Below are 23,341 nucleotides of genomic sequence, written 5' to 3' on the forward strand. Positions count from 1 at the left end.
CATCGTACTAGAGGTCCTAGCCTCAGCAATCAGACAACAAAAGGAAATTAAAGGCATCCAAATCGGCAAAGAAGAAGTCAAATTATCACTCTTCGCAGATGATATGATACTATATGTGGAAAACCCAAAAGACCCCACTCCAAAACTGCTAGAACTTATACAGGAATTCAGTAAAGTGTCAGGATATAAAATCAATGCACAGAAATCAGTTGCATTTCTCTACACCAACAGCAAGACAGAAGAAAGAGATATTAAGGAGTCAATCCCATTTACAATTGCATCCAAAACCATAAGATACCTAGGAATAAACCTAACCAAAGAGACACAGAATCTATACTCAGAAAACTATAAAGTACTCATGAAAGAAATTGAGGAAGACACAAAGAAATGGAAAAATGTGCCATGCTCCTGGATTGGAAGAATAAATATTGTGAAAATGTCTATGCTACCTAAAGCAATCTACACATTTAATGCAATTCCTATTAAAGTACCATCCATCTTTTTCAAAGAAATGGAACAAATAATGCTAAAATTTATATGGAACCAGAAAAGACCTCGAATAGCCAAAGGGATATTGAAAAAGAAAGCCAACGTTGGTGGCATCACAATTCCGGACTTCAGGCTCTATTACAAAGCTGTCATCATCAAGACAGCATGGTACTGGCACAAAAACAGACACATAGATCAATGGAACAGAATAGAGAGCCCAGAAATAGACCCTCAACTCTATGGTCAACTAATCTTCAACAAAGCAGGAAAGAATGTCCAATGGAAAAAAGACAGCCTTTTCAATAAATGGTGCTAGGAAAATTGGACAGCCACATGCAGAAAAATGAAATTGGACCATTTCCTTACACCACACACAAAAATAGACTCAAAATGGATGAAGGACCTCAATGTACGAACGGAATCCATCAAAATCCTTGAGGAGAACACGGGCAGCAACCTCTTCGACCTCTGCCGCAGCAACATCTTCCTAGGAACAACGCAAAAGGCAAGGGAACCAAGGGAAAAAATGAACTACTGGGATTTCATCAAGATCAAAAGCTTTTGCACAGCAAAGGAAACAGTTAACAAAATCAAAAGACAACTGACAGAATGGGAGAAGATATTTGCAAACGACATATCAGATAAAGGACTAGTGTCCAGAATCTATAAAGAACTTAGCAAACTCAACACCCAAAGAACAAATAATCCAATCAAGAAATGGGCAGAGGACATGAACAGACATTTCTGCAAAGAAGACATCCAGATGGCGAACAGACACATGAAAAAGTGCTCCATATCACTCGGCATCAGGGAAATACAAATCAAAACCACAATGAGATATCACCTCACACCAGTCAGAATGGCTAAAATCAACAAGTCAGGAAATGACAGATGCTGGCGAGGATGCGGAGAAAGGGGAACCCTCCTACACTGTTGGTGGGGTGCAGCCACTCTGGAAAACAGCATGGAGGTTCCTCAAAATGTTGAAAATAGAACTGCCCTATGACCCAGCAATTGCACTATTGGGTATTTACCCTAAAGATACAAATGTAGTGATCCAAAGGGGCACATGCACCCGAATATTTATAGCAGCAATGTCCACAATAGCCAAACTATGGAAAGAACCTAGATGTCCATCAACAGATGAATGGATCAAGAAGATGTGGTATATATACACAATGGAATACTATGCAGCCATCAAAAGAAATGAAATCTTGCCATTTGCAACAACATGGATGGAACTAGAGCGTATCATGCTTAGCGAAATAAGTCAAGCAGAGAAAGACAACTATCATATGATCTCCCTGATATGAGGAAGTGGTGATGCAACATGGAGGCTTAAGTGGGTAGAAGAAGAATAAATGAAACAAGATGGGATTGGGAGGGAGACAAACCATAAGTGACTCTTAATCTCACAAAACAAACTGAGGGTTGCCGAGGGGAGGGGGTTTGGGAGAAGGGGTTGGGATTATGGACATTGGGGAGGGCATGTGATTTGGTGAGTGCTGTGAAGTGTGTAAACCTGGTGATTCACAGACCTGTACCCCTGGGGATAAAAATATATGTTTATAAAAAATAAAAAAAATTATAAAAAAAAAAAAAAAAGAAGAAAGCAGGAGTGGCAATCCTTATATCAGATCAATTAGATTTTAAGCCAAAGACTATAAGAAGAGAAGAGGAAGGACACTATATCATACTCAAAGGGTCTGTCCAACAAGAAGATTTAACAATTTTAAATATCTATGCCCCCAACGTGGGAGCAGCCAACTATATAAACCAATTAATAACAAAATCAAAGAAACACATCAACAATAATACAATAATAGTAGGGGACTTTAACACTCCCCTCACTGAAATGGACAGATCATCCAAGCAAAAGATCAGCAAGGAAATAAAGGCCTTAAACGACACACTGGACCAGATGGACATCACAGATATATTCAGAACATTTCATCCCAAAGCAACAGAACACACATTCTTCTCTAGTGCACATGGAACATTCTCCAGTATAGATCACATCCTCGGTCCTAAATCAAGACTCAACCGGTATCAAAAGATTGGGATCATTCTCTGCATATTTTCAGACCACAATGCTCTAAAGGTAGAACTCAACCACAAAAGGAAGTTTGAAAAGAACCCAAATACATGGAGACTAAACAGCATCCTTCTAAAGAATGAATGGGTCAACTGGGAAATTAAAGACGAATTGAAAAAAATCATGGAAACAAATGATAATAAAAATACAACAGTTCAAAATCTGTGGGATACAACAAAGGCAGTCCTGAGAGGAAAATACATAGTGGTACAAGCCTTTCTCAAGAAACAAGAAAGGTCTCAGGTACACAACCTAACCGTACACCTAAAGGAGCTGGAGAAAGAACAAGAAAGAAACCCTAAGCCCAGCAGGAGAAGAGAAATCATAAAGATCAGAGCAGAAATCAATGAAACAGAAACAAAAAAAACAATAGAAGAAATCAACGAAACCAGGAGCTGGTTCTTTGAAAGAATTAATAAAATTGATAAGCCCATGGCCCGACTTATCAAAAAGAAAAGAGAAAGGACCCAAATAAATAAAATCATGAATGAAAGAGGAGAGATCACATCTAACACCAAAGAAATACAAACTATTATAAGAACATACTATGAGCAACTCTACCCCAATAAATTTGACAATCTGGAAGAAATGGATGCATTCCTAGAACATATAAACTACCACAACTGAACCAGGAGGAAATAGAAAGCCTGAACAGACCCATAACCAGTAAGGAGATTGAAACAGTCATTAAAAATCTCCAAACAAACAAAAGCCCAGGGCCAGACGGCTTCCCGTGGAATTCTATCAAACATTTAAAGAAGAACTAATTCCTATTCTCCTGAAACTGTTCCAGAAAATAGAAATGGAAGGAAAACTTCCAAACTCATTTTATGAGGCCAGCATCACCTTGATCCCAAAACTAGACAAGGATCCCATCAAAAAAGAGAGCTATAGACCGATATCCTTGATGAACACAGATGTGAAAATACTCAACAAAATACTAGCTAATAGGATTCAACAGTACATTAAAAGGATTATTCACCACGACCAAGTGGGATTTATTCCAGGGCTGCAAGGTTGGTTCAACATCCGCAAATCAGTCAATGTGATACAACACATCAATAAAAGAAAGAACAAGAACCATATGATACTCTCAATAGATGCTGAAAAAGCATTTGACAAAGTACAGCATCCCTTCCTGATCAAAACTCTTCAAAGTGTAGGGATAGAGGGCACATACCTCAATATCATCAAAGCCATCTATGAAAAACCCACCGCAAATATCATTCTCAATGGAGAAAAACTGAAAGCTTTTCCGCTAAGGTCAGGAACACGGCAGGCATGTCCATCATCACCACTGCTATTCAACATAGTACTAGAGTTCCTAGCCTCAGCAATCAGACAACAAAAGGAAATTAAGGGCATCCAAATCGGCAAAGAAGAAGTAAATTATCACCCTTCGCAGATGATATGATACTATATGTGGAAAACCCAAAAGACTCCACTCCAAAACTGCTAGAACTTATACAAGAATTCAGTAAAGTGTCAGTATATAAAATCAATGCACAGAAATCAGTTACATCTCTACACCAACAGCAAGACAGAAGAAAGAGAAATTAAGGAGTCAATCCCATGTACAATTGCATCCAAAACCATAAGATACCTAGGAATAAACCTAACCAAAGAGGCACAGAATGTATACTCAGAAAACTATAAAGTACTCATGAAAGAAATTGAGGAAGACACAAAGAAATGGAAAAATGTTCCATGCTCCTGGATTGGAAGAATAAATATTGTGAAAATGTCTATGCTACCTAAAGCAATCTACACATTTAATGCAATTCCTATCAAAGTACCATCCATCTTTTTCAAAGAAATGGAACAAATAATTCTAAGATTTACATGGAACCAGAAAAGACCTCGAATAGCCAAAGGGATATTGAAAAAGAAAGCCAACGTTGGTGGCATCACAACTCCGGACTTCAAGCTCTATTACAAAGCTGTCATCATCAAGACAGCATTGTACTGGCACAAAAACAGACACATAGATCAATGGAACAGAATAGAGAGCCCAGAAATAGACCCTCAACTCTACAGTCAACTAATCTTCGACAAAGCAGGAAAGAATGTCCAATGGAAAAAAGACAGCCTCTTCAATAAATGGTGCTGGGAAAATTGGACAGCCACATGCAGAAAAATGAAATTGGACCATTTCCTTACACCACACACAAAAATAGACTCAAAATGGATGAAGGACCTCAATGTGAGAAAGGAATCCATCAAAATCCTTGAGGAGAACACAGGCAGCAACCTCTTCGACCTCAGCCTCAGCAACATCTTCCTAAGAACAATGCCAAAAGCAAGGGAAGCAAGGGCAAAAATGAACTATTGGGATTTCATCAAGATCAAAAGCTTTTGCACAGCAAAGGAAACAGTTAACAAAATCAAAAGACAACTGACAGAATGGGAGAAGATATTTGCAAATGACATATCAGATAAAGGACTAGTGTCCAGAATCTATAAAGAACTTAGCAAACTCAACACCCAAAGAACAAATAATCCAATCAAGAAATGGGCAGAGGACATGAACAAGACATTTCTGCAAAGAAGACATCCAGATGGCCAACAGACACATGAAAGAGTGCTCCATATCACTCGGCATCAGGGAAATACAAATCAAAACCACAATGAGATATCACCTCACACCAGTCAGAATGGCTAAAATCAACAAGTCAGGAAATGACAGATGCTGGCGAGGATGCGGAGAAAGGTGAACCCTCCTACACTGTTGGGAATGCAAGCTGGTGCAGCCACTCTGGAAAACAGCATGGAGGTTCCTCAAAATGTTCTTAATGTTTTTATTTATGGTTAATACTTTTTGAGTTTGTTGAAGAAATATTTTCTTAACACAAGTGTAATGACATATTCTCCTATAATACCTCCTAGAATCTTTGTGTATAGTCAGAAAGAAGAGTCAAATTTCAGTTTTTCTATATAATTTTTCAACTGGCTTTGTAGTATTTATTGGGGGGAAACCTGTCATTTCCTCTATTGCTCTGCAGAACCAATTTGGCTAAATGCCTGGATCTCTTTCTGCACTCTTTCTTCTGTTCACTGGTCTTTTTGTCTAGCTCCCCTGTGCCAATAAAAACACTGTCATAACTAATTTATCGTTATTTAATTTTGTTTTCCAATAGAGCAATCTTCTAATTCTGTTTTTCTTAGTACTGTCTTAGCTAGTGTGGTCCTTTGAAATTCTCTAAATTTTAGAACTAGTTTTAAACTTCCAGGGGAAAAAACCTGCTAAAAGTTTGTATTGGCATTGTGGTAAATCTATAGATCATTTTGTGAAAACTCGATATCTTTGAGATATTACTGAATTTTAAAGTCCATGATTTAGCTTCTTTAATTTCTCTTAAGTTTTGTAGTTTTCTGTGTAGAGGTCTTGATCATTGTTTATTAGTTATAGTCCTAGGTATTTTATTATTTTTATTTTAAGTGGAATCTTTATACAATTTTAGTTTCTATTTTTTTTCAGTGTATGGAAATGTAATTTATTTTTACATTGACTTCATACCCAGCAATCTTATTAAAATTATTAGTAATTCTAATAATTTATCTGTAAAGTATTTAAATGATTTACATAAATAATCATTTTTTTTCCATTTCCTTTTTTCTAATCTATGTAACTTTGATTTATTTTCCTTTCTGTACTGGTTTGGCTAAGATTTACAGTACACTGTGAATAGAGGTGGTGATAGCAGTTATCCTTGTCCTGTTTTTATCTCAGAGGTAAAACTTTCAACATTTTACTGTGAGGTATGAATGATATTTGCTGCCATGTATCACGTTAACAAAATTTCCTTCTTTTTACAGCTAATTTTTCTTTTAAAATCATCAATAGATTATAAATTTTACCAAGTGTTTTTGCTTTTTGCATTTCATGGCTCACTTATATGGTTTTCTATTTTATCCTTTATCCTTTAATGTGATGAATTGCATCAATTCATTTCAAATGTTAAAAAAGCCTTGCATTCCTGGCATAAGCCAAATATGATTATAATATGTAATTATTTTATTACTAGATTTATTTATATTTTGGCTGGGATTTTTACACCTATATTAATGTTGCACTTTTAGTAATATTCTCTTCAAATTTTGAAATCAGACTATGCTGGCCCATAAAGAGATGAATATGACATTTTCTTTCTCAATTCTCAGAATGATTTTATGTAATATTGGTATTATTTATTTCTTAAAATTTTGCTGGGATGTATATAAGTAGCCACTTAAGCTGGAGTTTTTTGGTGGTCCAAACTGTCTATGAGAAAGGTGTCCAAGCTGTCTTTCTCATGTAAGATTTGTTCTTGAGAGGTTCTATAGTGACTGTCACTCCCAGTTATTTTATGTTGAAAATATGCTCTCTAATATATTCTAAACAACTTTCAGCTTCTGAACCTGGTGATATACTTTCCTAGCCTCTTAATTTTATCATTCCTTGCCTTTATAGGCCAATCTTTTGAGTACAGAACCCTGAAAATAGCTTGAGGTCAGTCATTGGCCACAACTACTTGTACTATATTCTTGCAAACATGTATTCTTGCGGTATCAAATAATGGGATTATTGACTGTCCCACACTTTCATCCTTTCCACCATTCATTAAAGGGCTGTTTCTGTCAGTTTTCTTACCAAACAAGTTTTCAGTTAAGAACAAGTGCCCCTTATGTATATTCACCATTAGACTTAGCTTAGGGGAAGACTGGTAAGTATAGAAGTAGAGCCAAATGTATTTTAAAAAATGTATTATTTGATAAAAGGTACCAAATTTTGAGGAAAAAGATGAAGTATTCAGGAAGTAGTGTTGGCTACAACTCTTAATCATGTGGAAAGAAAGTTTAATCTCTATTTCATACCTTATACATAAATTAATGCTAGTTAAAAGAAATACTTAAATATTTAAAAGATAAATATATTAAAAGAGAATATGAATATTGTTATGCTGAAAATAAAAAATAAAAAAAAGAGAATATAAAAAGGGAGGAAAGCTTTTCTAAGTATTACACAAAATCCAGAGCCATAAAAATAGAGTTATTTAAAAAAATTTTTTTAAATTTATGCATGGAAAAAAAATCCTAAACATCCCCATAAACAAAAGCAGGGAAAATACTGGCAAGTTACATCACATAGAAAGCTAGCTTTCCTACTTTGTAAATAGTTTTCACAAACCTATAAGAGAAATACCAACAGCTCTGCAGAAAAATGGACAAAGACTGTAAAAAGAAATGTCAATAGTATAGAAAAATATGTTCAAATTCACTTAAGATATGAGAAAATTCTACTTATATACTTCTTAAGAAAATGTTTGGTTATACACCACTGTTAAGAAGGTAGTGGAAGATCAGGCATTCTTAAAACACTGTTGGTGGGAGTATAATTTGGCACAACTTCTATGGAGGACTACAATCTAGAAATAAGGATTAATTATAATTAAATTAGCTTTTAAAGGGAATACAACCCAACTTTCAAAGAATATCTGACTGGATTATGTTGTTCTCAGCTTTCAAATTCCTCTTAGTTTAGCCTGTTAGAGGAAATGTGAATACTTTTTGGAAGATAACAATATCACTTAGAACCTGAAATTATCTTTATAATACTTATTTATTTATTTACTTATTTATTTATATATTATGTTATATAAATTCATATAATGTTCCATGAAAAAATTAGAAACAAAATCAGAAAGCAAATCTGGGATACATGAAGATAATATGATCAAAACCCAAGACAAATAATAAACTAGATACCACATAGGGAGTTATCAAATACATATTTAAAGAAACTATATTCAGCATGTTCAAGGAAATGAAGGACAAGAGTAATAATTTAAGAAGATAAAAATAAGCTTTAAAAAGGGCCAAATGAAAGGCATAGAACTGAAAAATAACTGAAACTGAACTCCATGGGTAGGTATAGCATAATATTAGAAATGGTTGAAGAGAGAATCATGAACTCTAAAAGACAAGTCAGAAGAAAGTATCCAAGTTGAAACACAAAGAGGAAAGGGATATAAAATCAACAAAAAAAGTATGTGTATTAACATCTTAACAACCTCCTAACATTAAAAGTGGGAATATTATCACAAGTTTGACTTCAAGCAAGAACAAATAATCATAGGTTTTATTTACATTATTATTATTCTTATACCATTTTCAATCAAGTTAAAATCTAAGTAAGGGTTTCTTCCCATTTTTAGGACTTAGGTATTTTAAAAGAAACATCTAAGTATGTCAAATATATTAAATAATAAAAATTTGAATGTTTAACTACTTACATTCCATATGCTGAGCTTACAGCAAGACTAGTAATCTGTTGGGGAGGCTCACCATCCACCCACACCAACTGAATAACAAGCTCTGCTTGATATCCTGGAGGCATCCGCACTGGCCGTGTCTTAACACTAAAAAAAGAGAAAAATTAGTTCTATAATATACAGTTTAAATAAGTATGCTCATGATTATCTTCATATAGAATCTTCTATATGATTATCTTATATAGAATCTTCCTACAGAAATATATAATACCAGACCCTGAGGATAATACAGAGGTAGACAGTGTCTTCTAGCTTTTTAAAAACACATCTGTTTGCTTAGTTATTCTTTAAGTAGCTTTTTAATTAGTCAAGGTCACAACTTCAAAAGGCCTTGATCACTTTCTTTTTAAAAATTATTTGTTATTTATTATCTTTTTTATTTATACTTATTTTATTATTTATTTCTTATATATTATATAATATAGTATAAATGTAATTTATTATTTGTTATTATGAGGATAGTGTTTTAAATTATTTTTATTATTTATTTTCTTTCATAGTATTTGGTACATATATGTAAGTTATGCATGACAATGAAAAGAATGATCATTAATCTACCACCGAATTTAAGAGCTGAGTTCAACATGTCCAAGCAGGGGTGTCTTGGTGGCTCAGTCAGTTAAGCGTCTAATTCTTTTTTTTTGGTATATTTTATTTATTTATTTGACAAGAGGCAGAGAGGAGCTCGATCCCAGGACCTGAGATCATGACCAGAGCCAAAGGCAGAGGCTTAACCCATTGAGTCACCCAGGTACCCCAAGTGTCTAATTCTTAACCTCAGCTCAGGTCATATCCTCAAGGTCATGGGGTTGAGCCCCACATCAAACTCCATGCTCAGTAGGGAGTCTGCTTGAGATTTTCTCCGTCTGCATCTCCCTCCTGCCCATTCTCTCTCTAAAATAAATAAATCAATCTTTAAAAAAAGGAGTTCAGCATGACGAAAACCTGAATTTCTGCTCATCCCTATAAGTTTGATTGACCTGCAGCCTTATCTACTCCAGTTAATAACAACTTGTATCTTTCCAGTTGTTCAATTTACAAGAACCTTAAAATCATAGTACTGTCCTTCTCTTGTATCTTACATCCACTCAATCATCAAATGCTGTTTGTGCCACCTTCAAAATATATCCAAAATCTGAGCACCTTTTTAAGATTAATTTATTTAAATTCAATTTAATTAACATATACTATTTTATTAGTTTCAGAGGAAGAATTTAGTGACTCATCAGTTGCATACAACACACAGTGCTCATTATAGTGTGCTCCTTAATGTCAATAATCCAGTTACCCCATCCCCCCACTTCCTCTCCAGCAACCTTCAGTTTGTTTCCTATAGTTAAGAGTCCCTTATGGTTTGCTTCCCTCTCTGTTTTCATCTTATTTTATTTTTCCTTCTCTTCCCCTATGTTCATCTGTTTTATTTCTTAAATTCCACATATGAATGAAATCATATGGTATTTGTCTTTTTTGGACTTAGCATAATACCCTCTATTTCCATACATGTTGTTGCAAATGGCAAGATTTCTTTCCTTTTGGCTGAGTAATACTCCATTGTATATATATACCACATGCTTGCCTATTCAACAATTGATGGATATATGGGCTCTTTCCAATATTTAAATCTGAATTTCGAATAAACAATGAATAGATTTTCTTTTTCCCTTTTTTTTTTCTGTGTGTTCCACATAGTATCTAGGATATACTGATACTAAAAATGTTTACTGTTTATCTGAAATTCAAATTTAAATGGGTATCCTATATTTTTATTTGCTGAATCTGTCAGCCTTTAATGTCATCTCTAGTGCAATAGTGCAATAGCCTCTTTACTGGTCTCCTGGATTCTACCGTTCCCTTCCACCTCAAAATCCATCTTCAACAAAGCCATCAAAGTGATCAATTTAAAAGTTAAGTCTGATAAAGTCTTCTTTCTACTCAAAACACTCTAATGAGCCCCCATTTAATTAGGAATAAAAGCTAAGTACCTTACAATGGCCTATATTGGCTATTATTCATCTAACTTCATCTCCTACTACTCTCCCCATTACTTCCCACCTTGCTCTTGTTGTCCTAGGTACACTGACATCCTTATATGTGAGGCATTTTATTTCTTAAATTTATTTAAATCAAATTAATTAACATACAGTATACTTAGTTTCAGAGGTAGAGTTCAGTGACCCATCAGTTGTAAATTTTATTAGTTTCAGAGGAAGAATTTAGTGACTCATCAGTTGCATACAACACCCAGTGCTCATGATATCATGTGCCCTCATTAATGCCCATTACCCAACTATACCATCCTTCCACCTCCCTTCCCTTCAGCAACCCTCGGTTTGTTTCCTATGGTTAAGAGTAGCTTATGGTTTGTCTCCCTCTCTGATTTTGTCTTATTTTTTTTCCTCCCTTCCTCTGTGCTCTTCTGTTTTGTTTCTTAAATTCCACATATGAGTGAAATCATATAATTTTTTTTTTTTGCTGATTGCCTAATTTCACTTAGCATAAGACCCTCTTGTTCCATCCATGTTGTTGCGAATGGCAAGATTTCACTTTTTGATGGCCGAAATTTATATATATGTGTATACACACACACACACACACACACACACACATATGATGTAATATATATAGATAGGTATCTATATATATCACATTTTCTTTATCCATTCATCTGTCAATAGATGTCTGGGCTATTCCCATAGTTGGACAGTTATTGTGGACATTGTTGTTATAAACATTGGAGTGCAGGTGCCCCTTGGATCCCTACATTTATATCTTTGAGGTAAATCCCTACCAGTGCAATTTTTGGGCCATAGGGTAGCTCTATTTTCAACTTTCTGAGGAACCTCCATACTGTTTTCTACACTGACTATACCAGGTTGCATATCCACCAATAGTGTAGAAGGGTTCCCCTTTCTCTACATCTTTGCCAATATTTGTTGTTTCCTGACTTGTTAATGTTAGCCATTCTGACTGGTGTGAGGTGGTATCTCATTGTATTTTTTTTTTTTAAAGATTTTATTTATTTATTTGACAGAGAGAGAGAGAGAGAGAGAGATCACAAGTAGGCAGAGAGGCAGGCAGAGAGAGGGGGAAGCAGGCTCACTGCTGAGCAGAGAGCCTGATGTGGTGCTTGATTCCAGGACCCTGAGATCATGACCTGAGCCAAAGGCAGAGGCTTAATCCACTGAGCCACCCAGGTGCCCCTCATTGTATTTTCGACTTGTATTTCCCTGATGCTGAGTGATGTGGAGCATTTTTTCATGTGTCTGTTGGCCTTTTGTATATCTTCTTTGGAGAAAGGTCTGTTCATGTCTGACTATTTCTTGACTGGATTATTTGTTCTTCGGGTGTTGAGTTTGATAAGTTCTTTAAGATTTTGGGTACTAAGCCTTTATCAGAAAAAAACGTTTGCAAATATCTTCTCCCATTCTGTTAGTTGTCTTTTGGTTTTGTCAATTGTTTCCTTTGCTGTGCAAAAGATTTTTATCTTGATAAAGTCCCAATAGTTCATTTTTACCTTTGTTTCCCTTGCCTTTGGAGACACATCTAGCAAGAAATTGCTGTGGCCAAGGTCAAAGAGTTCCTGCTTGTGTTCTTTAGGATTTTGATGGATTCATTGAGGTCTTTCATCCATTTTGAGTCTATTTTTGTGAATGGTGTAAGAGAATGGTCTAGTTTCATTCTTCTGCATGTGGCTGTCTAGTTTTCCCAACACAATTTGTTGAAGAGACTGTTTTTTTCCCATTAGATATTCTTTCCTGCTTTGTTGAAGATAGTTGACCATTACATTGAGGGTCCATTTCTGGGCTCCCTATTCTGTTCCTTTGATTTATGTGTCTGTTTTTGTGCCAGTACCATACTGTCTTGATGATGACAGCTTTGTAATAGAGCTTGAAGTCTGGAATAGTGATGCCATACAGCTTTGGTTTTCCTTTTCAATAATCCTTTGGCTATTTGGGTTGTTTTCTAGTTGAATACAAATTTTAGAATTATTTTTTGCGGCTCTGTGGAAAATGTTAATGATATTTTGATAGGGATTGCACTGAATATAGATGACTCTGGGAAGCGTAGACATTTTAACAATATTTGTTCTTCCAGTCCATGAGCATGGAGCGTTACATGTGAGGCTCTTTAAGGCATTTGCTCTAGTTGTTCCTTCTGCCTGGAATGTTCTTCTTCCAGACACATTTCAGCTAACTCCCTCATCTACCTTTTGTTTAAATTTCACCTTCAAAGCATTAGTTAAAAAGAAGAAAAAACATTATTTTTGCAATATCCTAGCAATCATGAGAGAAATCCTTTTTTTCTAACATGGTATTCTTGTAGTAGATAATGTGGTTTTCCTTTTGATTCTAAGAAAACAAGAAATTCCCTAAACATACTTTTTCAATTAGGTGATACCAAGCAAGTGGCCATGTTTCTGCCCTGCCATACATGTTCCTATTCTATTAATGTCATTTTTTAGTATCCTTCTGGAAAGGAAGTCCATGAATTTGTAATGAGGGATGAAAATATTGTGTTGTTTTCATGGATATTCAAAGAAAGACCACTGTGCCCATTGGTAGACTGTAGGTCAAATGACTACAACTTAATAAAAGAGAAGAATAATTTTATTTGGCACAATTTCAAAGTATTATATGATTTAATATGTAAAATTATTTCAAAATTTGATAGCAAAACTTACTTGAGGCATGGGATACTGTCCTTTGTTCCTCCTTCACTAGCCACCGTGTTAGTGCTTCCGGAAAGACTCCTTGAAGAAGGAAGCTGGGATGAGGGATCTGGAAATGGAGGACTTGTTTCTGGTTCTGGGGTAATAATATCTTCAATATCATACTGAAGTCGTACCTCTAATGACTTAAAAAAAAGTCAAGTTTTAATTTCATCTAAGTCATAATAAGTAATCACATTAAAGTTTCTGATAACTTTTTGGTAATTATTACTTTTTCACATTAATAAATTCAGTTTTAATTTATAGTAAAGTTGAGATATCCCAAATTGATTTAAATAGTGAAATACATGGACCATTCATTGGCATTCACAAAAAATGTAAAATATCTCTTAATATTCAGATTTATAAGAAAAATACCTACTAGTTGAGGTAAAGTTTTTAAATACTAAATACTCCTTTAAAGGTAAAAATTACAACTCCATATATAATGAAATGAGAAATTGGTCATGGTTATTCCAGTGAAAGAAAATAAACTGAATATGTTTACACATACACAACACACAAATTGTTATTTGTACAAGACTTTTAGTTTTAAAAAAGTCCATTTTGACTTTGAATTTATTAAATGTTTTCCAAAATAAATTCTAATTTTTGTTTCATTAGCTTAGCTCAATTTCACTAGCTTGGTTAGAATTGCTTAGTTTAAAAATATATGATAAATGTATGGAAATAAAAAGATGATCCAAAACCTTTTTTAACCTAAAAATGTTTACAAATTAAGTACTTCATGACTGCATTCAAAGCTTTAATTAAAATCAATTTTATAACAAACATTTACTTTACAATGTAAAAATCAGCATTTTAAATAACTCAGTTAATTACCATACAGTGTATTAGTTTCATAGGTAGAGTTCAGTGATTCATCAGTCTTATATAACACCCAGAGTTCATTACATCATCATATCTTAATGTCCATCGCTTATTTTCCCTATCTTCCCCTCTCTTCCCCTCCTTGAGCAACCCTGTTTGTTTCCTATGGTTAAGAGTCTATTATGGTTTGTCTCCTTCTCTGATTTCATCTTGTTTTATTCCCCTCCCTTCTCCTGTGCGCCTGTTTTGTTTCTCAAATTCCACATATAAGTGAAATCATATGATTTAAAAAAAATCAGCATTTTTGAGGCTGAAAACAAATGCCATTATGGGGTGGTAATACAGTAATATCAAAATGGCTGTCATAATTATCTTAAAGACTTAAAAAAATTCTAGTGACTGTAACAATTGCCAGTTATTGAGTGCTAACTATACCAAAGCACTATATTAATTATCTCATAGAATCCTCATAAGAACCCTATGAAATTGGCCATTATTTGTAATTTATTATTACTTTGTATTTTTCCATTTTATTTATACAGAAAATTATATGTGTATGAAACTTGTTCTTACCCAGACTCTACTACTGACTACTGAAACCTCATGACTTGCTCAGAATCATGTAGCTATTCACTGGCAAAGCCAGAATTAAAACATATACTTATCTGACTCCAAAGGCTGGGTGGGATTTTAACTCAAATACTTTAATAGGGCAGTCCTTAAATTTACTGTTGAGGTAAAAACATTTATAGACAGGCCTTTAGTAGATAATTTTTATTTTCTGATAAAATGGTAAAATGGACTCAGTAGGGAAGACCAATTACCTATAGATACCTTGATTTAGATTTAATTTATCCTATCAGAGAATAAATGAATAATTAAATTGCTTGGTTAGTTTAAAATTTAGATAAAGTAGCCCATAATTATTTCTATCCTATAAAAATATTATATCTAGAAAATTATTAAAAATAATCATTAAAGTTGAGAAATGATCACTTGTGGCAATTGATAAGACAACAAACTTTAATAAAGGTACACAACAAAGCCTTCATTAATTTGACATTTATACATATAGCAATAAATGACTGTATAAATTCTATATACACATAATCCATTCTATTAATAATAGAACATTTTGGTAGAGAAATGTTTTTTTCATTATAAGCCAAAATATTTTAAATATGTTATACTAGGTAATAAGAATAATTCAAAATCCTATGAATTGGATTACTGCCCAAATACAATAGTCCTGAAGGCTTAAAAACCCTACCAAACACTAGACAAAATCTGTTAAGTTCTTTCTTTTAGTAACTCTAGCTGTAAACATTAAATTTTAAATAACTTACCACTATTTCTGTTGTTATTTCGTGTCTGCTGAATTTATAAATTATGACATATGCAGAGACTCCTGATACACAGAATACTCTGCTCTCTGGACACCAGTAAATCATCTGAATGGCATATGGATCTTCCTCTACAATTTCACATGTCGGTTTTCCTTCTCCTACCTTCTGTTTTTCAAACACTTTTGACGTTTTTAGCTTGTACAGCATCTGCAGAGTTACTATAAGATATTGAAGCATAGTTATCTTCTAATTTGAACTTAATTCTTAGATATTGTTGAAGTGTTTTTCAATATATTTGTTAAAGATCTAAAATAAAATCCAAGTAGACAAAATAAATTATATTTTAATTTTTTAATAAGCATTCATCATTACATTTTATCATTACAATTTATCTGGATGGAGATTCTAGAGAAAAATAAATATTTATTGCATATATACTATATACCAAAGAATTTCTAGGTCCTTTGTATGCATTGTCTCATGTGATCCTCAGAAAAATCCCATGAAGTGAATATTTTTATCCTCATTTATTGACAAAAATACTGAGACTCAGAAAGTTTATAATGGAAATACTGAACTAATTCTCTCTACAATTTCTCCCTTTGCTATATGAAAAAATGAAGCTATTCTTAGAGAGCTTAGTCTTCTCAACAAATTTCTAGATAACCATTAAGATGAGAAATATTTGTAATTTACTAACTAGTAATATTGAGAGTCCAATAATCTGTAATTATTTTAGAAAGAATCTTTTCCAAGTTAAATCTAATTAAAAGTTAATTAAATCTAATTAAAAATCCTTAGAAAAGGATTAGTTATAATTTTAAAACTCTGCCGTGATGAATTGTTTTCAGGAATATTGATTTGGGGGATTTTTTTTTACATTATAGACCCTGATGAAAACTCTCTTATAAAAAAAGTTCTGATTCTACAAAAGATCCTTAAGAGAATCTCTAAAAATCTGGGAATTGCTGTCAAAAATGCATAATATGAAGCTAATCATGAGAAACATCAGTCAAAGTGAAATTGAAGATTCTACAAAAATAACTGGCCCAAGTCCTCAGAAATATCAATTTCATGAAATAAAGATTCATAAACAATTCCAAGTTGGGGAAACTCAAAAGATGATAAATGCAGTAAATAATCCTCAATTTTCTTTTATTATAGAAGATATTATTGGGACAATCGGTGAAAACTGAGAAAGGCCTGGAGGTTAGTTAATAGTATTACATCTATTACTCTCCTGATTTTGATAACTATAATTTGATTATGAAAAAAAAAAGTCTTGTTTGTAGGAAATATACAGTGAAGTATTTTAGGGCCATGTGGTGTAAGAAGATCATCACTTCAACTCACCAATGGTTACAAAAGCTATAGATATAGGTGAATATATGGAGAAGAGGGAGAGGGAGGAAGGTAGAAGAACAAATATAGTATACACTGACATTTGGGGAACCTGGATAAAAGCTATGGAACACTGCATGGTATTTTTTTGCAATTATTTTCTAAGTCTAAAATTATGTCAAACTGAAACATCTTGCAAATGGTTAAGGCATTAATTATACAAGGTGCTATAGCCTGCCCTCTAGGTCAGATGGGGTATCACTCCCAAGATTACTTTATGCGACAATAACAATGGTAAAAGGATATTGCTGGCCTAATTAAGGCTCCTAATTAGTTGACTTTGAGTTAATCAACAGAGGTTATCCTTAATTGGGCTGACATAATCATAATTAAGAGAGACTGATGCCCTCCCTGAGGTTAGAGTGACACTCCCTTGCCAGCCTTGAAGAAACAAGTTGCCATGAGTTAAAACGCTGTAAGAAAATCTCAGCTACCTGAGACTGAAGGAGGACACTAAGTCTTAGATGAAACTGCAGCCCTAGCCAACACCTTTACTAAATACTCAGGAAACCCTAAGCAAAGAACCCAGCTAAACTGTACCCAGATTTTTGACACACAGGAACTGTGAGATAATATATAAGTACTGTTTTAAGCTGCTCAATTGTAGTAATTTATTACTCAGCAAAGAAAACAAATACACATAGTAACAAACTCAGTTATTCAAATTTAGTATAACCTTATTTCTGTACTGGACAGTATTCCTCAAAATTGTCAGAATAAGTGATTTTTCTTCAATGACATCCACTAAATTGGAAATACGACCTTATAATTGATTACAGTAAAAATATTAAACATGCTGCAAACCTTTATAATATATGATCTGAATTTGATAAAATATTTAAAAAATAACTTAAAATATTATGCATGCTTAAGGGTGTCATATACTCTAATCATTAGGATGTTAAAGTGTCTTCTCACACTTTAGAAGCTAAAGAGTGACTCTGAGGTGATGAGAAAGGAACAATAATAATCACTATAAAATTATGTTCTTGGAAAAAACTCAGATTTACATGAAAAAACTCATCCAGAGAAAATCTTTTGTCCTTTGGAATTTCTCCCCGAGTCATTGATCAGTTATTGTGAGTTCAAAAAGTTGGCTCAAAATTCATGGTTTTACATATTTTAATCATTTTCTCTTGCTGTTGGTTTGCTCCACTGTTGAAAGAATCTAGCCTGCAGGCCAAGATGTCACCAATATTCAACCTTCTTCCATTTGCTTTTGTGTTTATCAAGGTCTTCCTCAGAAGCTGTTTACCTCTACAACTTCAACTATTACTTTTATTCTGCTTTCTATATTACTGTCCATTCTTGAGCACTTTTCCTACCACCTAGACACTTGGACTTTGTGGTGTAATTACAAAATTCAAACCTTTAGCACTCTCTTGTATTTCTCATTTCCAAAAGATTTATCTATAGCTTGCTGGTTACTCATCCTCAGAAACTGAGTCATTCACTTATTCTTCTCCCCCTATTCCTGACTACTAAAATCTTAACTATCTTCCAAAACTCACATTAAATATTACCCCATCAAAACACCCTTTCTGGATCTACCTGGTTCAAACAAATCTCAAATTTCTGATAACAAACAGAGTTTAAGTTATGTTACATTAAGATTTCTTATCAAACTGTTTGCCTACTATTCATATATGTGCATTTCTTTATCTGATTTAGTAAATAAAAGTTTTATAAAGGGTGTATATGGAAATAATCAAGTCTAAAATACCTTTGCATGCCCTTCAACACTGAGAAGACTACTTTATTCTTTAAATTATACAATTTTCAAACATCTTAAAAGACATTTTACATTTATCAAATCATTTCTTTTGATTCATATGAGGCTTGGTAGACAAGTTAAAAAGTTGACTGCTGAAAGAAAAGAACTTCTCCAGGACAAGAGCTGGAGGTAAAGGAAATTCCTTTAACAGAGTTAATATGACAAAGTTGGTACTTTTTCAACATACCTTCCCTTTTGTAAATATAATGGGTAACTGACAGTGAATTCAGTCCTGTTTATATTATAAAGGAAAAGTATACTAGAGATAGTACTTTAAACTGATCTAACATAAGAAATGGGTTTCTATAACATAGCCATATATGCATGCTAAAAATGTATCTGAAATATTGACTGTCCAAACTAAAAAGTGGTGAATAGCTCTGAGTAAATATTAATCAAGTGTTTTCTGTTATAGAACAAGAGACTTAAAACTTACTTGCAGAAGCATCCCAAAATTTTATTGATCCATCTGCATGACTAGATAAAAAATATATTAGCATTAATTACAGTAAATCTAAAAAACCATAATCTTTCTAAATGTATAAAAACTTGAGTTATTGCTGAAATGTGATTCAAAACCCCATTCCAGTGAGAGCTAATGTATGTTAAACCATTCCCAAGCTCATAGCCATGGTTTACTTTTTAAATAATGCACTAAAGTCTAGATTTAAAAAAAAACAAAAGATTTTACTGTAAGAAGATTTTATGTATAATAGAGAGAACAATGAAAACTGGCTTGAATGAGCAATGTATTTTTATATAAAATTGTTTACTCAATAAAAAATATATGACTTAATTTTGATTACATTAAAATAATTTTGAAGTGAATGTCATAGTGAAACTAAAGTTAAGTTTCAAGATATAAAAAGCAAATCCTTAAACCTATCTAGAGTTGTATCATTATATGGCAATGACATAATGGAAATTCTATAATAATTCATCGAGAAATAAAAAGGATAGAATAATTACAACATTTTATGAGGTAGCTTCATCCTGACACCAATACCAAAAAAGAAAATTATAAAACCTTATTCCTCAAGCACAAGTATAAAAGTTGTCCAAAAAATATTAGAATAAAAAACATAGGATAATACATTAAGACTAAGTTGCAGTTCACCCTAGGAATGCAAGAGTAGTTAAACATTAAAAAATCAATCACCATATTGTGTTTCATGATACTGACAATTAAAGATGAAAACCATATGATCATCTCAATAAAAACAAAAAAAAATTAGTTTTTACTTTTTGGCTATTGTCAATAATGCTTCTTTAACATTCATGTACAAGTTTTGTGTATGCCTAAAAGTGGAAGTGCTTGGTTATATGATAATCGTTTAGCTTTTTGAGAAACTGTCAAACCATTTTCTGTATCAGCTGCATCATTTTACATTTTCACTAGCTATGTATGTAGTTCCAATTAATCTATATCCTTGTCAACACTTGTTTTACTCTTTAAAAAAATTTTAGCCATCCTAGTGGGTATGGAGTAGTACACATGATTGGGGCTTTGATTTTCACTTCTCCATTGACTAATGATGTTAAGCATGTTTTCATATGATTGTTATCCATTTTGTAGGCTTTTTTGAAAAAGTCTACACAAGTCCTTTGCTCACTTAAAAAAATGTTTGTCTCTTTATTTTTGAGTTCGAAAAATTATTTTATATTTGAATACTAAACCCTATCAAATATGACTTGAAAATTTTCTCCAACTCAGTGTTGTCTTTTCACCTGATGATGAAGGTCATTTTATCTACTTTTTTCTTTTGTTATTTATGATTTTGGTGTAACATCTAAGAAACCTTTGCCATAATCAAGGTCATGAGAGATTACTCTTTTGTTTTCTCTTTGAATCACGTAGCTTTAGCTGTTAATTCAAGTCTTTTATCATATTTCAGTTAATTTTCGTATAGGGTATGAGGTAGGATTCCAACTTAATTTTTTTGTTTCAAGTTTTTACTTATATTCTAGTTAGTTAACAAAGAGCATAATATTAGTTTCAGAAGTAGATTTTAGTGATTCATCACTTACATAAAAATCCAGTACCCCCCTTAATACCTATTATCTATCAAGCATATCCCGGCCTCACTTTCACTCCAGCAACTCTCAGTTTATTCTCTATAGTTAAAAGTCTCTTATGGTTTGCTTCCCTTTCATTTTTTTCCCCTTCCCCTATGTTCATCTGTTTTTAAATTCCAAATATGAGTGAAATCATATGGTTTTTGTGTTTTTCTGACTTCTATCACTTAGCATAATATACTCTTGCTCCAACCACATTGATGCAAATGGTAAGATTTCTTTCCTTTTTTTTATGGCTGAGTAATATTCCATTGTGGGGTGTGTGTGTGTGTGTACACACACATACATACATACATACTACATTTTCTTTGTTCATTCATCAGTGAATGGACATTTGGGCTCTTTCCATAATTTGGCCATTGTTGGTAATATTGGTATAATCAGTATTTTTGTATCCTTTGGGTAAATAGTTCAGTTGCTGGGTCTTAGGATAGTTCTATTTTTAACTTTTTGAGGACTTTCCACACTGTTTTCCACAGTGGCTGCACCAGTTTTCATTCCCACCAACAGTGTAAGAGTAATCCCCTATTGTTGCATCCTCACCAATATCTGATGTTTCCTGTGTTAATTTTAGCCATCTGAAAGTTGTGAGGTGGTACCTCATTGTTGTTTTGCTTTGCATTTCCTTGATGAGAAGTGAGGTTGAACATCTTTTCATGTGTCTGTTAGCGATCTGGATGTTGTCTCCTGTCTATTTCTTAATTGGATCATTAGTTTTTTTGGGTATTTAGTGTGGTAAATTCTTTACAGATTTGGGGGAGGGTCTAGCTTTATTCTTTTGTATGTGGATATCCAGTTCTCCTAACATTTGTTGATGAGATTATCCTTTCTCCCATTAAATGGTCTTGGCAGTCTTATAAAAAATCAGACATAGATGCATGATTTTATTTCTAGAATCCCAGTTCTATTTCATTAAATTATATCTCTAATCTTATGACCACAGAGTCTTGATCACTGTAGCTATGGAGGAAATTTTACATTTGGGAAGTGAGTCCTTCAACTTTGTTCTTTTTCAAGATTATTTTGACTATTTGGGGTTACTTGCAATTTCATCAATTTTAGGATAACCCCATTTTGTTTTTTGATAAGGACAGTAGTGAATCTCTACATCACTTTGGATATTGCCATCTTAATAATATTAAGTGTTACATTCATAACATGGGATATAATTCCATTTAATTTTGTGTTTTAAATGTCTTTCTGCCATGTTTTATAGTTTCTAGTGTATAAACTCTTCATCTCCTTGAGTAAATTTGTTTCTAAGTTTTTTGTTACTTTTTGACACTCTTATAAATAGAAGTGCTTTCTTAATTTCCTTTGTGAATTGTTCATTGTTAGTATATAATAACACACTAATACATATTTAAGATTATGATATTGGCAAATAGAGTTAATGTTCTTTCTTTCCACAACAGATGATTTTTATTATCCTTGTTTCACTCTTCTGGATAGAAATTCCAGTACAATAAGAAATAGAAGTAGCAAAAGCCAGGATTATTATCTTGTTCCTGATCTCAGGGGAAAAGCTTTCAGCTTTTTACCATCAAATGTGATGTTATCTATGGGTTTTGCGAAATTCCTTTTACCATATTAAGGAAGTTCCACTCTAAGTTAAGGAAGTTCTTCAGTTATCTGAATGTTGCTGCTGTGGTGGTGGTAAATCGTAAAAGGGGCATCTGTCCAGTGCTTTTTCTGTAAGAGTTTACCATGTTTTTCCTCCTTTCTATAGATGTATTATGTTGATTTGTATATGCTGAAACATTTCTTGTGTTTCTAGGAAAAATCTCACTTAATCATGGTTTTAAATTATCACAATAATATGCTACTGGATTCCATTTGCTAGTATTTTATTGAATACCCTTGCATCTATATTCATAAGGAATATTTTTGCATAGTTTCTTGTGATATCTTTATCTGGTTTTGGTGTTAGGGTAATGCTGGCTCCATAGAATAAGTTAAAATTGTTCCTCTCTATTTTTTGGAAGTGTCTGAGAAGCACTTGGTGTCAATTCCTTAAATGATTGGTAAAATTCATCATAAAGCCATGTGATCCTGGCCTTTTCTTTGATGAGAGGTTTTGATTACTGATTCAATCTCTTGTTATAAAGTTGTTCAGATTATCTATTTCTTTTTGAGTCAGTTTTGGTAGTTTCTCAGAATTTACCCATTTCATCTAGGTTATTTACTTTGTTGGCATACAATTGTTCATAATATTTTTTATAACACTTTTATACTTAGGTAGGGTCAAAAGTATCTTTTAATTCTGATTTTAATAATTTGAGTGTTATCTTTTTCTGAGTTACTATAGTT

The 23,341-nt window shown here is 33.2% G+C and overlaps 1 protein-coding gene across 5 annotated transcripts in view; it reads right to left on the reverse strand.

The window, feature by feature from the left end:
- STXBP5L (syntaxin binding protein 5L) overlaps positions 1 to 23,341 on the reverse strand; it is a 459,224-nt gene that overhangs the window by 125,457 nt on the left and 310,426 nt on the right. For all 5 annotated transcript variants that reach the window (XM_059163941.1, XM_059163939.1, XM_059163940.1 and 2 more), the window contains exons 15-18: positions 19,392 to 19,432; positions 15,781 to 15,998; positions 13,577 to 13,749; positions 8,857 to 8,982 (exon numbers count right to left, since the gene is read on the reverse strand). In XM_059163941.1, coding sequence (XP_059019924.1) covers positions 8,857 to 8,982; positions 13,577 to 13,749; positions 15,781 to 15,998; positions 19,392 to 19,432 — 558 coding nt within the window. The remainder of the gene's footprint in view (positions 1 to 8,856; positions 8,983 to 13,576; positions 13,750 to 15,780; positions 15,999 to 19,391; positions 19,433 to 23,341) is intronic.

Source organism: Mustela lutreola, chromosome 2 (assembly GCF_030435805.1).
Source record: "Mustela lutreola isolate mMusLut2 chromosome 2, mMusLut2.pri, whole genome shotgun sequence".
In the NCBI taxonomy this organism is placed as follows: Eukaryota; Metazoa; Chordata; class Mammalia; order Carnivora; family Mustelidae; genus Mustela; species Mustela lutreola.